Source organism: Schistocerca serialis, chromosome 1, assembly GCF_023864345.2.
Source record: "Schistocerca serialis cubense isolate TAMUIC-IGC-003099 chromosome 1, iqSchSeri2.2, whole genome shotgun sequence".
Classification (NCBI taxonomy): domain Eukaryota; kingdom Metazoa; phylum Arthropoda; class Insecta; order Orthoptera; family Acrididae; genus Schistocerca; species Schistocerca serialis.
The window spans coordinates 827084862-827103375 of NC_064638.1; the positions used below are offsets into that span (position 1 = coordinate 827084862).

At 38.3% G+C, this 18514-nt stretch overlaps 1 protein-coding gene across 1 annotated transcript in view; it reads left to right on the top strand.

Annotated features, from left to right (window-relative positions):
• LOC126484602 (WD repeat-containing protein 11-like) overlaps positions 1 to 18514 on the top strand; it is a 208359-nt gene that overhangs the window by 92269 nt on the left and 97576 nt on the right. Inside the window, exons 9-11 of the mRNA XM_050108172.1 lie at positions 1129 to 1263; positions 1359 to 1519; positions 18142 to 18368. Of these exons, the coding sequence (XP_049964129.1) occupies positions 1129 to 1263; positions 1359 to 1519; positions 18142 to 18368 (523 nt within the window). The remainder of the gene's footprint in view (positions 1 to 1128; positions 1264 to 1358; positions 1520 to 18141; positions 18369 to 18514) is intronic.

Below are 18514 nucleotides of genomic sequence, written 5' to 3' on the forward strand. Positions count from 1 at the left end.
GAGCACTGTTTATTCTTTGTGTTTTACTGGCCCTGTTAATAAAAAGCTTTAAACTGAATATCACACTGGACTAATTTGGGATTGAGCCATTGAATGTGTAGGTAAATTTCCTTCAAAAATAATTTTGATTGTAATGCAAAATAAACTGATGTTTTCCATTAATGCTGATCAGTGTGTGAAACATGTGATGATCAGTTTTTGTTTAGGCTGACACCATCAAACACTGTAAAAAGAAGTGGCAAATACCTGTTGAAACAGTAGAGTAATGCACACGACAGCTTTTAAGACTTGATGTGTATGTATGTGTAAGTAATTCTCACAATTATCAATGTGAGTGGATTAGAACTAGTTGTAATTGATTCTTAGTAAAAGTAATGGGAGCAGTGTGTTGTGATGGGTAATTTGACTTGTTCTCCATCCCTGAAGACCTTCCTTCAAATGTTCAAATGTGTGTGAATTCCTAAAGGACCAAACTGCTTAGGTCATTGGTCCCTAGTCTTACAGACTACTTAAACTAACTTTTGCTAAGGACAACACACACACACACACACACACACACACACACACACACACACACGAGGGAGGACTCGAACCTCCGGCAGGAGGGGCCGCGCAGTCCGTGACATGACGCCTCAAACCGCACGGCCACTCCTCATGGCAGACCTTCCTTCATAATAGAACACAAGGTGTTACTAAATGAATGAAAAACTGAACTTTACTGTTGATCACTCAAGAAAAAGACTCCCTCTCTCTAGGTTATTTATTAAACTACAGATGTTGAAAATTCTCTGAGGACATTTATCTGAAAACCAGTGCTTTAAGTATGTTTGCAAGGAATAGTATTCTTCTGTTAGAATACAAGCACATCAGAATATGAAAAATGTTTACACTGCTACCTGTGCTGTGTAAAATATCTGTGCTTGAAGGAGTTAAGCATGAAGTTCAGATTTCTACATGCCTGACTATGGCGTAGTTTCCCACTTTGCTGAGTATTGCACTCACACAGTATTTCATTGTGCTTGTTTCCATTACATATTTAAGATGATACTGTATCACTATAATTATTGCTGTTAAATTCATCAAGCAACATGCCAGTGTTATTATATTGAAAAATGTTATTTATTTCAGATACTGGAGCTTTGGCGTCTGATCCATTCTTAGAAATGTTTTATGAACAGCGTTGTCAAAGTGAAGTCATAAGGCATTCGAAAGGATCAAAAATTCTTGGTATGGCGATAAGCCCAGTTTGTGAAAGAAGAGTTGGTAAGTTGATAGCAGATTGGAGTATATTTTTTTGCCACTCTAAATATTTGTTTTCCCTTTCTGTCACATAATAAATATATTTTGGTTTTTCTAAGCACTGTTCATCAGCACTGGCAAAGTGGTGTTATTGGAAATGCAAGTAGCTGCAGGAGAAATTGCATTTCCATTGAATACCAGCCCAGGAGAACAAATGAAAAGATCCAAACTCTCTCCTCGTCAGGAGACACTAGAGGAACTTGTTGGACCTCTTTTAAATGTATGTTTCTATCCATTTACTACTGAATTATGAGACTACTTTGAAGTGCATATTATGAAACAATATTGTTTGAACAATATGTGTTAGAATAAAATGGGGAAAAATCAATTCCAGCAAATTTTCTTTGACAGTAACAAGAACCTGTTACTAAATACAGCTGTGCAAATTTTCTTATTTATGGTAGCACAGATTTTGTAGTGTATTGAGCTATGGATACAGTGTATAGTTTCTTCTTTCTTCTTTATGTCATGGTAAATTATTGTAATACCAACTGATTCCAAAATGTTGTCAATAATAGCCAGAAGCTTATTACAGTGACGAGAAATAACATTACAGTTTGTAATGTAGCACTGGAATTTAATGATCTTCAGGGTTTGTTAGAACAACATGGTGAGTAATTTTATACCAGGAACTTGTGTTTTTTAGTTGTTTATTACAAAGCTAGATCAGTAGTGACTCTGGAACTGTGGCAGATGGAACCAATTATATATTCATTAAGTTAAGTAGTCTAAATGTTGGCTTTCAGAAATACAATCTACTGTATAGTGATGGGTCATGGACTATCTTACATGCTTGTTTATCACTTTCGGCATTAAACTTCAGCAATTGCTGAAACAAACATAGCAAATGCAGCCATGCAAATGTGTTAATCTAGATTCTTCACGTGACTCCCAGAAATAGTAATCCAGTAGTATCACACCCGCTGACCAAGTTGGCCAGAATACAAGATTATAACATCCAGCCTTATTGTTACACAAATAATATACCAAGGTGATCCTGACAATGAAGGAATAAGAGGGGAATTAAAATTTATTCTCAGTGATAATTTTCATGTGTGATTTGTGCCTAAATGACACCCTGTTGTGTGTATATCTACAGTCACAGTAGCAAGACGAATTTAATCAATTATAATAAATGACTGAAGATGTTATGTCCCTGTCTTCGTATCTCTAAGTAAATTCCTAATCACTGACAAAAAATTTGTCAATAGAATTTGTTTGCAACCTGCACAGGAATGAGTTACTGTTCAAAGATATTTCGAATGTTTTATAATGTAAACATTTATTTCTTCAGTTTCAAGATATGTAAAGTAGGAAAGAAATTATTAAACTTAAAATACTATATCATAATACAGTGTGACATTTCTGTTTGCCACTTTGCATTACACTGCAAACAGGAGCTACCTAAAAGTTTTCCATGGTGTCCTGATGTTCAGTAGTTTGTAACACTTGTTTCAAGGTAGAATCAGAATGTTTGTGAATTTGTTCACGAATCCTGCTGTCTGGCACATTGCAAGTAATTGCATCACCAATCATTGTGTCACTATAGTACTGTCCACAGCTACATTGAAAACAACACTGTCATGTCAAACCCTGAAGTTCAGTGACTCACTGATAGTATGTCTGTTCTGGCTTTTTCCGCAATCGAAAGAAGTTGTAACAAACTGCTGAGTGAGGCAGTAAACTCCAGTGTCATCCATTGACAAGAAATAAGGAAGTTTCACAGTACCTTGCACTTGATATGTAGTGTGATGAGCATTGACCTGAGCTTAGTACTCGTTCTACTCCTCTTGCTGGTCATTGAAAGTTCGGAACAATGGAATGCATGGAAGTGGTGCCATGGACGTGGCTGGCTGTTGTGGGGTTGATGCAGCAGCAGCTTGTACATTAATGAGCTGCTGGACTGCCATCATCAACTGTGACATTTGATTTTTCTGAAACTGAATAAAGTGCATTAGATCAAAGCCAGCAACAGCTGGTGGTGTAGGCACTGGTGTCGTAGGAGGTGGGTTAGAGGCCATTTTAATGAGAGGAGCACTGCAACAAAGTAAATATACACAGTTAATGAAAGTGTTGTGGCTATTCTGCAAAAAAAGAACCCATTTAGCAGTAACACACCTCTGAAAGGAAGTAGAGAAATATAAGTGATGAGTTGTGATGGAGTGGTGTAGAATGAAGGTGTCATTGCTTCTGGAATCCTTGTCACCAGATGTTGTTTTGACTACTGTGCTGTCAGTGATGACACATAAAAGGAATTTTTGTAAGCTACCATTGTCCTTTGCATAATCTATGAGCAGTTTGTAGCAAATTACTGTTTGTGATTTAGTTACTGTAGCAGATTTTCTAACTTATTATGTTACATCTAGGTTTCCCTTAAAGAGGGGTAGCCCAACATATTATCTGCATTTATCATAAATTAATTCTGTTTTCAACTTTGCTTAGAACTATAATTAACCTCAAAACGTTTTAGGAAACTAGTAGTTTTTACCCCAGGTTTTTGTGTTGAATTAATAAAAAAAAATCTCGTTTTATGTATTTGCTTCAATTCTTATAGGGAATTAGCAACTTTTTAGCTCAACAGGTTAAAAGATAATCAGTGGGCTTAATTTAAAGTTATTTGTTCGCTGCCTTATAAATACATTGCACCACCCAAAATGCAGTCCCACTGTGAATGCTGTTCTTGAACATAGGAGGAATTGGTTGACATTTGTAAGCAGCTGAAAATCGCCCTGACTACAGTCAGATTACTGGCAGCTGCTGTGAATTGGTGTGTTTGAAGAGCTCCTGAGAGTAGTGTACCTGTGATACCTGTACCAGAGGTACTTCACGTATATCCTCTCTTGTGGATCCTGTCTCCTCTGCAGAAAGTACAATGTCTGCTATTACTCATCCACTTGGCCATGAGTGGTGTGTCAATGGTAGATCTAGGTGTCCTCTTCAGGATGGACTGGGACCAGGGGGGACTCAGGGTGTTGTACAGGTCCCCCTAACCAACAAGTTTGAAGTGCTGTCTTTAACTGAAACTGTGCCAGTGGAATTCACTTCACCTCTTTTTGGAGGAACTTGTTTTGTCCAGTGTCAGGAGGAGATAAACGGAAAAGGTTAGGGGCCTATTAAAAAATGGTTCAAATGGCTCTGAGCTCTATGGGACTTAACATCTGAGGTCATCAGTCCCCTAGAACTTAGAACTACTTAAATGTAACTAACCTAAGGACATCACACACATCCATGCCCGAGGCAGGATTCGAACCTGCGACCGCAGCGGTCGCGCGGTTCCAGACTGAAGTGCCTAGAACCGCTCAGCCACACCGGCCGGCAGGGGCCTAATAATCATCAATAGTTCAGACATACGGGTAATGATGGTACCCTTTTGGGAAATGGCAGCAAAGGATGGGAAAGGTCACCAGGTGCACTCAGTAAGTATGCTTGGGGGCCTCATTCACATGTTGGAGAGGCTATTAGAGAAGCCATTGAGAGAACAGGGTGCAAGCAGCTACATAGAGTGGTGCACATTGGAACAAACAATGCCTGTCATCTCGGGTTTGAGGTCACTCTTGGGTCATTCCAGGGACTGGCAGAGAAGGCTGAGAAGATCGGCTTTGCGCATGGAGTTTCAACGAAGCTCACAATTTGCAGCATCGTCCACAGTTCTCCGTTGAGTAGAAGGACTGAACCAGAGACTTCGAAAGTTCTGTTGCATGCTAGGCTACGACTTCCTGGACTTGTACCCTGAGGTTGAGAACTGTAGGGGCCCCCTTAAAGGGCCAGGTGTGCATTACACATCAGAGGCTGCTACTTAGGTAGCCGACTGTGTGTGGGGTGCACACAAGGTTTTTTTTTTTTTTAGAGAACCTCCTTCCAAAGATAACAATAGCTGTAGGAAACCCAGAAGTATCGGTGCAAGACCAAAAGAAATGCCACCCATAGGTGAGAGTATTAATATCCTGATGCTAAACTGCCAACAGATTTGCAACAAAATGCGAGTTTGGAGCGCTCCTGAAAAGCAGTGAAGCTCACGTAATACTAGGCACAGAAAGCTGGTTGAAACGTGAAATAGATAACAGTGAGATTTTTTAGGAAAATTTAAGTGTATATTGAAAGAGTAGGCAAATTGGAAATGGAGGTGGTGTATTTGTCACAGTAGACAAGAAACTCAAATCCACTGAGGTAGAAATTGAAGCTGCATGTGAGATTGTTTGGGCAAGATTCTTCAGTATTGATGATGGGCATAAAATGATAATTGGATCCTTCTATCACCCATCACACTCATCTCATGATGTAACAGAAAACTTTAGAGAAAAAAATCATTAGTGGAGACTTTAATCATCCAACAATTAACTGGAAAAAATTACAGTTTTGTTAAACTTTACAAAATGCTTTCTCTGAAAACTGCCTAGAGCAGACCTATTTGAGGATGTCCACGTCGAAACTGGTGTTGGTGACCATGATGTGGTTGTGTAACAAAGATTTCCAAAGTACAAAGGACAAATAAAAAAAGCAGAAAGGTGTATATGTTCAGTAAACTAGATAAAGAATCAGTAGTGTCATATCTCAATCAGGAACTTGAAATTTTCAGCACAGGTCAGGAGCATGTAGAAGAACTCTGGCTCAAATTTAAAAGAATAGTTGACCACACACTGGATGTACCCAGCAGAACAGTTCATAATGGGAGGAAACCTCTGTGATATACAGTCACTGTAAAGAAACTTCTAAAGAACCAGAGATTGCTGCATAATTGATGTAAAAGAAAAGTGTAGGGCTATAGATGCAGATAATGAATGAAACACATTTGGCTGTCAAGAGAACAAAGTGTGATGCCTTCAATGACTACCATAGCAGAATATTATGAAATGAAAGAGAGTAAAGTGTGATGCCTTCAATGACTACCATAGCAGAAACTTATCAAATGATATTTCTCAAAACTCAAAGAAATTCTGGTCATATGTAAAGGTTGTTAATTGCACCAAAGTAAGTGTCCAGTTCCTGGTGATTGAGGGCAGTGAAGCAAAAGCTGAAATGCTCAACTCCATTTTCAAATGTTCCTTTAAAAAGGAAAATCCAGGAGAACTGTCTTAATTTACTTCTTGTACCACTGAAAAAACAATTGAAATAAGAAACAGCTGAAAGCATTAAAGTTGAACGAAGCTCCATGGACCGATGGAGTCCTTGTCAGATTCTATACTGAATTTGTGGCTGAGTTAGCTCCTCTTCTAACTGTAATCTATTGTAAGTCCCACAAACAAAAACTGTGCCCATTTCTTGGAAAAAGGCATGGGTCACACCCGTCTGCAAGAACGGTAGTAGAAGTGATCCACAAAACTGCCGTCTAATATCCTTGACAGATTTGTTGTAGAATTGTAGAACATATTCTGAGTTCAAACATAATGAGATATCTTGAACAGAATGATCTCCTCAAAGCCAACCAGCATGTATTTCAAAAACGTCGATCATATGGAACCCAACTTGCACTTTTCTCACATTACATACTGAAAGCTTTGGATCAAGGCAGTCAGTTAGACACTGTATTTCTCGATTTCTGAAAAGCATTTTACTCAGTACCACACCTATGCTTATTGTCAAAAGTATGATCATATGGGGTATCAAGTGAAATTTGTGTCTGGGTTGAGGACTTTTTGATAGGGAGGATGCAACATGTAGGGAAGAATGCAACATGTTATCTTGGATGGAGAGTCATTGTCAGATGTAGAAGTAACTTCGGTTGTGCACCAGGGAATGTGTTGGGACTCTTGCTGTTCATGTTGTACATTAATAACCTTGCATACAGTGTTAACAGTAAAATCAGTCTATTTGCAGATGGTTCAGTTATCTGTAATTAAGTAATATCTGAAAGAAGCTGCATACATATTCAATCATATCTTGATAAGATTTCAAAGTGTTGCGAAGACTGGCAACTTGTTTTAAATGTTCAGATATGAAAAATTTTGCACTTCACAAAACAAAAAAATGTAGTATCCTATGACTATAAAATCAATGAGTCACTGATGGAATTACCCAGCTCATACAAATACATGGTTATAACACTTTGTAGGGATATGGAATGGAATGATCACATAGGTTCAGTCATGGGTAAAGCAGATGTTGGTAGAATACTGGGGAAGAGCAATTAATCAACAAAGGAGATTTCTTACAAATCACTCATGTGACCAATTCATGTGTTGAACATATTCAGAGGAGGACAGCAAGAATGGTTACAGGTTTGTTTAGTTCGTAGGAGAGTGTCACAAAGATATTGAAGGAGCTGAATTGGAAGACTCTTAAAGATAGACGTAAACTATCCTGAGAAAGTCTATTAGCAAAGTTTTTCAAGAACCGGCTTTAAATATTACTCTAGGAATGTACTACAACCTCCTATATGTCACTCACATAGGGATCGTGAATATAAAATTAGAATAATTACTGCACGCACGGATACAGTCAATCATTCTTCCTGCACTCCATACTTGAATGGAATAGGAAGAAACCCTAATAACTGGTACAGTGGGGCATACCCTCTGCTGTGCACCTCACAGTGGTTTGCAGAGTATAGCTATGGATGTAAAAGGTGGGAAGTTGCGATGGCCGGTGGTAGGACTACCAAATCATCTGAACAAAACACTTTCTAATTAATAGAAAACTTTATTTCTGTAAATAAAATAAACATAACTTAATTTGATTTCTATGCTTCTTGTGCCTCCTACATACAAGTATTTTACTCTTTATTACTACTCACAGAACGCAGGCTAAGTAACATCTTCATGTTACTCAGTACTGATGCTCTCCAAGTCTGCGACCAAACTAGGGCCGACCAACGGTGCGCGGCTGGTTAAATCAGCGTTGACAGAGGGAGCTGAACTCTGTTTTCCTAGAGAAGTAGCACTGCTTGCTCTTTCCATTGGTGTGAGGTTCAGAGGCTTCTTGAAAGTCCTTTTTGACTTGCCCTTTATAGTTTTCTTAATACAAATATTTTTGCTTGAGTTTGTTTTTTTGAATAATTTCAACTTCTTTAAAGGATTCAGAAAGATGTTGATGCCAGTTTTGTCCTCAGTTCCCCATTTGAGCTGTACTAATGATGGAGAAAGGAAATCACTTACCTTCTTTTTGAAGTGAGAATACTTTCAGAGAAAATCGGTACAGAACATCATGTAAATGTATATACGCATTGCACATTTAGTAACAAATAGCTTCATTTAAAATTGTGCATGATATTTCGGAACTTGTAGATTGAACTTCAAGTACTCTGGTTTCCACAACATCTACTTAAATCCTTTCATGTGACTTCTTGTGTTGGCTGTTAACCAAAATGATATTATACATGATATTTACAAAAAGGTATGATAAAAATAAATTAGTCTTAGCTGAAAATAACTCTGGATACAATTATAGGTCCAAAATTGACAAAATGCACTGCTGTTCCAACTCATAGCGCTTAATGTAAGTAAGTGATGTGAATTAATTTAAGGTAAATGTCCATAGGCGTTCAAGTTGAATGAATTCACGTTTAAAGACCTAGCCTAAGTAGATACCATCAGGACCAGAAAGCTAAGAATTTCTGTTGAAACTTCAGTGAATTATATCAGAAGCTGAAAGAACAAATGAATGATGCCAGTGAAAGTCAAGAAAGGTATTTCACTTCCTTGCACAAAGTATCACATACCTACTGCCAAAAGATTCACAAACTGGAGACCTACCAGGTTACCATCTCATTACCAATTTAACAAGATTTATAATAATAGTTATTGTTATCACATTGTGGTTGTTGTTGCCGTTGCTGCCATTGCTGCATTTCTGAAGGTACTGCGATAAAAACAGTATCTTGTTGAACAGTTGGGAACATGCAAGAAATATACCAAATATTGGGAAGAACTACTATACAGTGTGTGTAGCTAGATTTGTAAGATGTGTTGAAATTCATTTGTAGCCTATGTAGAATATTGTACTATACAGTTTGTGAAAAAACCACAACCTCTGCTGATGGGTGTAAAGACATTTCATTGTTGAAATACATGATAACTTTTTGGGATATTAAAAAGCATATTGAATACAGATGCATTCAGCTTTTGAGAAATCAAATGGATTCAGATTATGAGAAATAACCTCATCAAAATTCACATTGCATATGATACTATCTCCGTTTTATTATTATTATATTTTTGAAAAACTTGCAGAAGACCTAATGCCCTTTCACTTTGCTGTCTTGGGCAACATTAATGTGAATGCACCAAATGGGGGTAATGGGAATTCAACCCGTTCACAGGTGAAACCCTTAGTTATGTTAAAGTAAGGCTGCAGTAGATACCATGCAAGCTTTAAGGTGGGAAGTCTGCTGACAAGATGTTGATTTGTGAGATTTACCGATGTGTTGGACATAGTCAAACAAAATATGAGTGTCACATAGAACAAAGAATTTGATCAGCACTATTAATACTCATATTTTTTCTGACTATTAGATTGTTGATTTGCTGTGATCAGTAAAAGAAATTCCCAGCACAAGCGAGAAGAGACACCAAGATGACAGTAAAATGAACTATGTTTTCAATATGCAACACACAAGAGAACAACAGCTTCCAATGGTTTTCCTTAACAGAATACGAGGGGATGGTTGTACAGCTTTAACTATTGCCTAGAAAAGTAAAGTTATGTAATTTTTTGTTTGTTTGGAGGTAAATGTCTGTAGCCACTGTACTGAAGCATGCCATAAGAGGACCCAAGCCAAAACAATGCATCCCATTGATAAAGTCAAGTATCGTGTCCTAATTCATTTCCGACATTTGAAGAGTAACACAGGAAAAATTCGTTCTGAGTTAGTAGAAATGTATGATAACAGTGCACCCTCACATGACACAGGCTTGTTTCATCTCACTGAAAGAGCCTTCTCTCAATGAGTTGAAACAAGTCTGAATGATGAGGAATCAAGTGGCAGACCAATCCTTTGTGAAGGCCCCCATGCTCAAAGACCAGTGAATCACAACTGAGGTAATAGCAGAAAAATCAATGATGGATCATTTTTTAACATCTTACATGACATTTTGAACATGTCATAGGCTGCCACCCACTGGTTTCCTGATAACACTCATTTAAAAAGCCTACTGAACTGAGGTAGTAGTGGAACTGCTGCAGCTGTATTAGGCAAATCCATGTGACTTCTACTATTGTCTAATCACTACGGGTGAGTGCTGGGTGTATCACTGCGACATTAAGACAAAAGAGCAAAGAAAGCAGTGGAAATGTGGATGCAGCTTTGCCAAAAAAGGCAAAGACTGAAACATCATCTCGCAAGGCGATGCCACATGTTTTTTGAGACTACCATTGTGCATTGCTAGCAGATTATACTCGTGGGTGGCAAACCATCACTGGAGTGTACTACTGAAATCTCTTGATGACATTATAGGAGGCTGTCAAGGTGAAGCATTATGGGAAGCTGTTAAAGAGATTGGTTTTGCTCCTTGAGAGTGCACCAACTCAGTCTGCATGTGACAGAGTCACTCATTTTGCTTCATGGGGCTATGAAATTTTGCTTTGTGTCTCCTAGGTGTTTATTGTTATTATTCTACCCTTAAGCCATTAGATACAAGATCTTATGTTGTCTTCTGAGAAGTAATGTGCATCTTCTTGTGGATGGGCAGCATCCAATTTAATTCTTACTTGTGTCCGGCAGAAGACAAACTACAGACACACTTGTTCTTCAGAAAAGCCTCAAAATATAAAGTACACAGTGCATTAGTATTCATCAACAGCCATATGACGTCCACTGCTGGCAAAATACCTCCACCAGATTTCTTCACCATGAATTATGATCTTCAACAGAGCACAACTTAATCATACCTAACACTTGGTTCAAGAATCATAAAAGAAGGTTGTATACATGGAAGCAGCCTGGAGATACAGACAGGTTTCAGATAGATTATATAATGGTAAGACAGAGATTTAGGAATCAGGTTTTAAATTGTAGGACATTTCCAGGGGCAGATGTGGACTCTGACCACAATCTATTGGTTATGAACTGTAGATTAAAACAAAAGAAACTGCAAAAAGGTGGGAATTTAAGGAGATGGGACCTGGACAAACTGACCAAACCAGAGGTTGTACAGAGTTTCAGGGAGAGCATAAGGAAACAATTGACAGGAATGGGGGAAAGAAATACAGTAGAAGAAGCATGGGTAGCTTTGACGAATGAAATAGTGAAGGCAGCAGAGGATGAAGTAGGCAAAAAGATGGGGGCTAGTAGAACTCCTTGGGTGACAGAAGAGATATTGAATTTAATTGATAAAAAGAGAAAATATAAAAATACAGTAAATGAAGCAGGCAAAAAGGAATACCAACGTCTCAAAAATAAGATCGACAGGAAGTGCAAAATGGCTAAGCAGGCATGGTTAGAGGGAAAATGCAAGGATGTAGAGGCGTATCTCACTAGGGGTAAGATAGATACAGCCTACAGGAAAATTAAAGAGACCTTTGGAGAAAAGAGAACCAGTTGTATGAATATCAAGAGCTCAGATGGAAACCCAGTTCTAAGCAAAGAAGGGAAAGCAGAAAGGTGGAAGGAGTATGCAGAGGGTCTGTACAAGGATGATGTACTTGAGGACAATATTATGGAAATTGAAGAGAATGTAGATGAAGATGAAATGGGAGATAATATAGCATGAAGAGTGTGACAGAGCACTGAAAGACCTAAGTCAAAACAAGGCCCCGGGAGTAGACGACATTCCATTAGAACTACTGACAGCCTTGGGAGAACCAGTCCTGACAAAACTCTACCATCTGGTGAGCAAAATGTATAAGACAGGCGAAATACCCTCAGACTTCAAGAAGAATTTAATAATTCCAATCCCAAAGAAAGCAGGCGTTGACAGATGTGCAAATTACCGAACTATCAGTTTAATAAGTCACGGCTGCAAAATACTAATGCAAATTCTTTACAGACAAATGGAAAAACTGGTAGAAGCCGACCTCAGGGAAGATCAGTTTGGATTCCGTTGAAATATGGGAACACGTGAGGCAATATTGACCCTACGACTTATCTTAGAACCTAGATTAAGAAAAATCAAAACTACGTTTCTAGCATTTCTAGACTTGGAGAACGCTTTTGACAATGTTGACTGGAATACTCTCTTTCAAATTCTGGAGGTGGCAGGGGTAAAATACAGGGAGCGAAAGGCTATTTACAATTTGTACAGAAACCAGATGGAAGTTATAAGAGCCGAGGGACATGAAAGGGAAGCAGTGGTTGGGAAGGGAGCAAGAAAGGGTTGTAGCCTCTCCCCGATGCTATTCAATCTGTATATTGAGCAAGCAGTAAAGGAAACAAAAGAAAAATTTGGAGTGGGTATTAAAATCCATGGAGAAAAAATCAAAACTTTGAGCTTCACCAATGACATTGTAATTCTGTCAGAGACAGCAAAGGACTTGGAAGAGCAGTTGAACGGAATGGACAGTGTCTTGAAGGGAGGATATAAGATGAACATCAACAAAAGCAAAACGAGGATAATGGGATGTAGTCAATGCTGAGGGAATTAGATTAGGAAATGAGACACTTAAAGTAGTAAAGGAGTTTTGCTATTTGGGGAGCAATAACTCTGATGATGGTTGAAGTAGAGAGGATATAAAATGCAGACTGGCAATGGCAAGGAAAATGTTTCTGAAGAAGAGAAATTTGTTAACATCGAGTATAGATTTAAGTGTCTGGAAGTCGTTTTTGATAGTATTTGTATGGAGTGTAGCCATGTATGGAAGTGAAACATGGACGATAAATAGTTTGGACAAGAAGAGAATAGAAGCTTTTGAAATGTGGTGCTACAGAAGAATGCTGAAGATCAGATGGGTAGATCACATAACTAATGAGGAGGTACTGAATAGGACTGGGGAGAAGAGGAGTAGAGGAGTTTGTTGCACAACTTGACTAGAAGAAGGGATCGTTTGGTAGGACATGTTCTGAGGCATCAAGGGATCACCAATTTAGTATTGGAGGGCAGTGTGGAGTGTAAAAATCATAGAGGGAGACCAAGAGATGAATACACTAAACAGATTCAGAAGGATGTAGGCTGCAGTAGGTACTGGGAGATGAAGAAGCTTGCACAGCATAGAGTAGCATGGAGAGCTGCATCAAACCAGTCTCAGGACTGAAGACAACTACAACAACAGTGCACATCTGTGATGCTCTGCTTATTTTCTAATATTGGGCATTCTCCTCCTATTAGGAGGTTGTTATATATATATATATATATAATGGAAGGAAACATTCCACGTGGGAAAAATTATATATAAAAACAAAGATGAGGTGACTTACCGAACAAAAGCGCTGGCAGGTCGATAGACACACAAACAAACACAAACATACAGACAAAATTCAAGCTTTCGCAACAAACTGTTGCCTCATCAGGAAAGAGGGAAGGAGAGGGGAAGACGAAAGGAAGTGGGTTTTAAGGGAGAGGGTAAGGAGTCATTCCAATCCCGGGAGCGGAAAGACTTACTTTAGGGGGAAGAAAGGACAGGTATACACTCGCACACACGCACATATCCACCCACACATCCCTCTTTCCTGATGAGGCAACAGTTTGTTGCAAAAGCTTGAATTTTGTGTGTATGTTTGTGTTTGTTTGTGTGTCTATCGACCTGCCAGCGCTTTTGTTCGGTAAGTCACCTCATCTTTGTTTTTTTATATATATATATAATATGGTTATAATAGAGGGAAACATTCCACGTAGTAAATATATATCTAAAAACAAAGATGATTTGACTTACCAAATTAAAGTGCTGGCAGGTCGACAGACACACAAACAACCACAAACATACACACAAAATTCAAGCTTTTGCAACAAACTGTTGCCTCATCAGGAAAGAGGGAAGGAGAGGGAAAGACGAAAGGAAGTGGGTTTTAAGGGAGAGGGTAAGGAGTCATTCCAATCCCGGGAGCAGAAAGACTTACCTTAGGGGGAAAAAAGGACGGGTACACACTCGCGCACACACACACATATCCATCCACACATATACAGACACAAGCAGTCTGGTCTCCAAATATGTCTGCTTGTGTCTGTATATGTGTGGATGGATATGTGTGTGTGAGTGTATACCCGTCCTTTTTTCCCCCTAAGGTAAGTCTTTCCACTCCCGGGATTGGAATGACTCCTTACCCTCTCCCTTAAAACCCACATCCTTTCGTCTTTCCTGATGAGGCAACAGTTTGTTGCGAAAGCTTGAATTTTGTGTGTATGTTTGTGTTTGTTTGTGTGTCTGTCGACCTGCCAGCACTTTCATTTGGTAAGTCACATCATCTTTGTTTTTAGATATATTTTTCCTACGTGGAATGTTTCCCTCTATTTTATATATATATATATATATATATATATATATATAAAATGTAACTTACCAAACGAAAGCGTTGGTATGTTGATAGAGACACTAACAAACACATACACACACACAAAATTCAAGCTTTCGCAACCCACGGTTGCTTCATCAGGAAAGAGGGAAGGAGAGGGAAAGACGAAAGGATGGGGGTTTTAAGGGGGAGCTTAAGGAGTCATTCCAATCCCGGGAGCAGAAAGACTTGCCTTGGGGGGAAAAAGGGACAGGTATACACTCGCATGCACACACATATCCATCCGCACATATACAGACACAAGCTCAAGCAGACATATGTAAAGGCAAAGAATTTGGGCAGAGATGTCAGTCGGGGCGGAAGTACAGAGGCAAAGACGTTGTTGAATGACAGGTGAGGTATGAGCGGTGGCAACTTGAAATTAGCGGAGGTTGAGGCCTGGTGGGTAACGGGAAGAGAGGATATATTGAAGGGCAAGTTCCCATCTCCGGAGTTCTGATAGGTTGGTGTTAGTGGGAAGTATCCAGATAACCCAGACGGTGTAACACTGTGCCAAGATATGCTGGCCATGCACCAAGGCGTGTTTAGCCACAGGGTGATCCTCATTACCAGCAAACACTGTCTGCCTGTGTCCGTTCATGCGAATGGACAGTTTGTTTTTGGTCATTCCCACCTAGAAAGCTTCACAGTGTAGGCAGGTCAGTTGGTAAATCACATGGATGCTTTCACACGTGGCTCTGCCTTTAATCGTGTACACCTTCCGGGTTACAGGACTGGAGTAGGTGGTGGTGGGATGGTGCATGGGCCAGGTTTTACACCGGGGGCAGTTACAATGGTAGGAGCCAGAGGGTAGGGAAGGTGGTTTGGGGATTTCATAGGGATGAACCTAACCTTCGTAACCTCTTGGTTCATTTGTAGAATTTTCTTTACAGTGTTCCCTCTGTATACCATTCAGTCTTTTTTATAGTTCATTTTCAGATCTACTTTTGAAAGTCCTGAATAAATTTCTTCCATTTGTTTATCTGTATTTGAAACAAATATTAAAATAAAATTAGTGAAAAACATTCTAGATCATGATGATTATTATTTAAAGTGACCGGTTTTGATCTGGCCGTAGGCCATCTTCAGAATAGCACTGTGAAGGATAGAAATCATGCTAGTTTCATAAAGAAGTCAGTGATTTAGAAAAAACATAATTTATACTTACTAAAATCAAAGTTTTGTCAGCCATCAGCTTAAGTTGATGATGTCCACAACAGTTGGTAGACTGTAGTTGCTGAAACTGCTGCTGTTGGCTAGGCAGCATTGAGTTATGTAGATCTGGTCAGGGTGTGTTTGTACTGTATGACGTCAACATCAGCCAGTGAGGAACGATTTACATCAATTATGAAGGTACAGTTTATTTAAAAGTGAATAATTATAAAAAAAGTACTGCCTATAGGGTAGAACAGATTGTTAAAAATTGTAAGTAACTGTAATAAGATTATTTAAAAATGATACCTCTTGTTTCTTGTAGTACCATGTGGCGAAAATAATTCATGCAACCAGTATAATATATCCATAGCATCAGCTATTTGGTCAGTAGACTGTGTATATATGATAAACAAATGGATTTATGTAATGTAATTATCATCTATGATAATTACACAGTAATTACACTGTGCACTGAATAATACCAAATTTAGAAGAACGTTGGCACTCTCTTCTGGCCGCAGCTTGTTGTCTATGTATGGCATTGCCATGGAGACATCATAGTAAGATGACCAGCAGGTGTCAAAGATAAGTTCAGGCCAGAAGGGTGCACCAATGTTCTTCTAAATTTCATATTATCCAGAATACAAAGTAATTACTGTTTAATTATCATAAAGGATAATTATTTTACATAAATCCATTTGTTTATTCTATACACACTTTCTATTCATTAAATAACTGATGCTACGAATATATTACACTGGTTAAATAAGTTATTTCCACCAGATGGTACTACAGGGAATAAAAGATATAATTTTTAAATAATCTTTTTGCTGTTGCTCACTATATTTAACCATCTGTTCTGTCCTATAGTCACTACTTTTTATAATTATTCATTGTTAGATAAACTGCATTTTCAAATGATATGTAATTTATATAGAGCGTTCCTCATTGGCTGACACTGACATCATACAGCACAAACACGCCCTCACCAGATCCGTATAATGCAATGCTGCCTTGCTAACAGCAGCAGTTTGTGACTGAGGTCTGCTGACTGTTCTGGACATTGTCAACTTTAGTTGATGGGTAACAACTCATTGATTTTAATAAGTATAAATTATTTTATTTTAAGTCACTGACTTCTTTATGTAAGTAGCTTGATTTCTATTCTTCACAGTGCTATTCTGAAGACTAGACTGAAACTGGTCATTTTAAATAAAATAACCATTGCGATGTAGGTTGTTTTATACATTCTTCACTTTACTGATGTAAATCAACCAGTTCCCTGTGTCTCGAGAGGTATTAGTACAGGTTTGGCTGCAACCAAGTCAAAAGCTTTCTCAAAATCTGTATTTTATGATTTTTTTCGTGACATGCAAATGGACTGTTGCGTTATTTCCACTGCTAAAGCCAACTTGTTTCTTTGCCTTATTGTCATTAATTTTTTTTCTTTCTATGCATTGGTAATAATTTTAGTGACTATCTTGTAGATTAGAAAGAGAAGGCCCCTCTTCCCTGTCTCGCCATAACTGTCCACCCCACATGTTCTTCAAGTCCAGACAGTTCCATTAATGTGTTTAACAGTGTTCTGTTCACTAATCAGCTTTATTCATGGTATAAACAACAAAAAACATTGTTACCAATGTTAGTTAACAAAGCTGTTACCAAATTGACGATGGGTTTTAACACCAAAGTGTTTTTGCGAAGAGTGGTCCTATTGAAACTTGTTATTCTCCTATCCTTGTGTGACCTGAAAAATCATTTAACTCATCGCATTACAGGAGGACTCACAGTTTGATGTTGAATCCATATCTACAAGCCTTAAGGATCCTATTGAAACTTGTTATTCTCCTGTCTTTGTCTGGCCTGAAAAATCATTTAACTCATCCCATTACAGCAGGACTCATAGTTTGATGTCAAATCCATATCTACAAGCCTTAAGACAGATAAAAATATATAAATTCTCTGAAAAAATCCTAGTACCAACTAGAGATCAAATCCAGCACCTTTGGATTTGTAGTTTGGCTTACCCATGTAGTTATCAAGTTTGGAAACACAGTGTTTGTATTATTTTTAATGACGTTATCTGTTGTTACCTTATAATAAAACTTAACTAAACTTGTAGATTCAAAAGAAAACAAAATTTAATGTGAAATTTCATTCACTGAGAAATGAAACATCAGTGTACTTCTTTTCTGCAAGTGCCTATTTCATTATTTAATAAATTTAACAGGCTTAAAATATGATAGTTCATATGTCAGTGAAATAATAGTAATGAAACTTTTATAGTCATTTAATTAAAGTTTACTACACTCCATTCTAATTCAATTTCATAGGACTCTGTAGCAGCAGCTCCACCATTGCGAATTGTTGCTGTTGGTCTGTTGCCTTCACTTGCCTCTCCTGTGACATCTCTCCGCATGTGTCCTCCACTGACTACAAGAAACTGGCAGAAATATCAGCCTTTACTCGCTGTGGGTACTGCTGGAGGACTGGTACAAGTGCTGAACGCTGCAACAGGGACTGTGGACAAAGAACTTGCTTTACATACTTGTCCTGTCAGGTGAGCATTTATTGTTACTAATTGTTCTTTGAGTTATTGTTTCCTCATTTAGACAGATTAAATTCAAGTGCTGTGAATGTGGTGCAGATAGAAAATGTAAACTGTACAACAAAATTAAAGGATCACATTTTTGGAGCCTACTAATT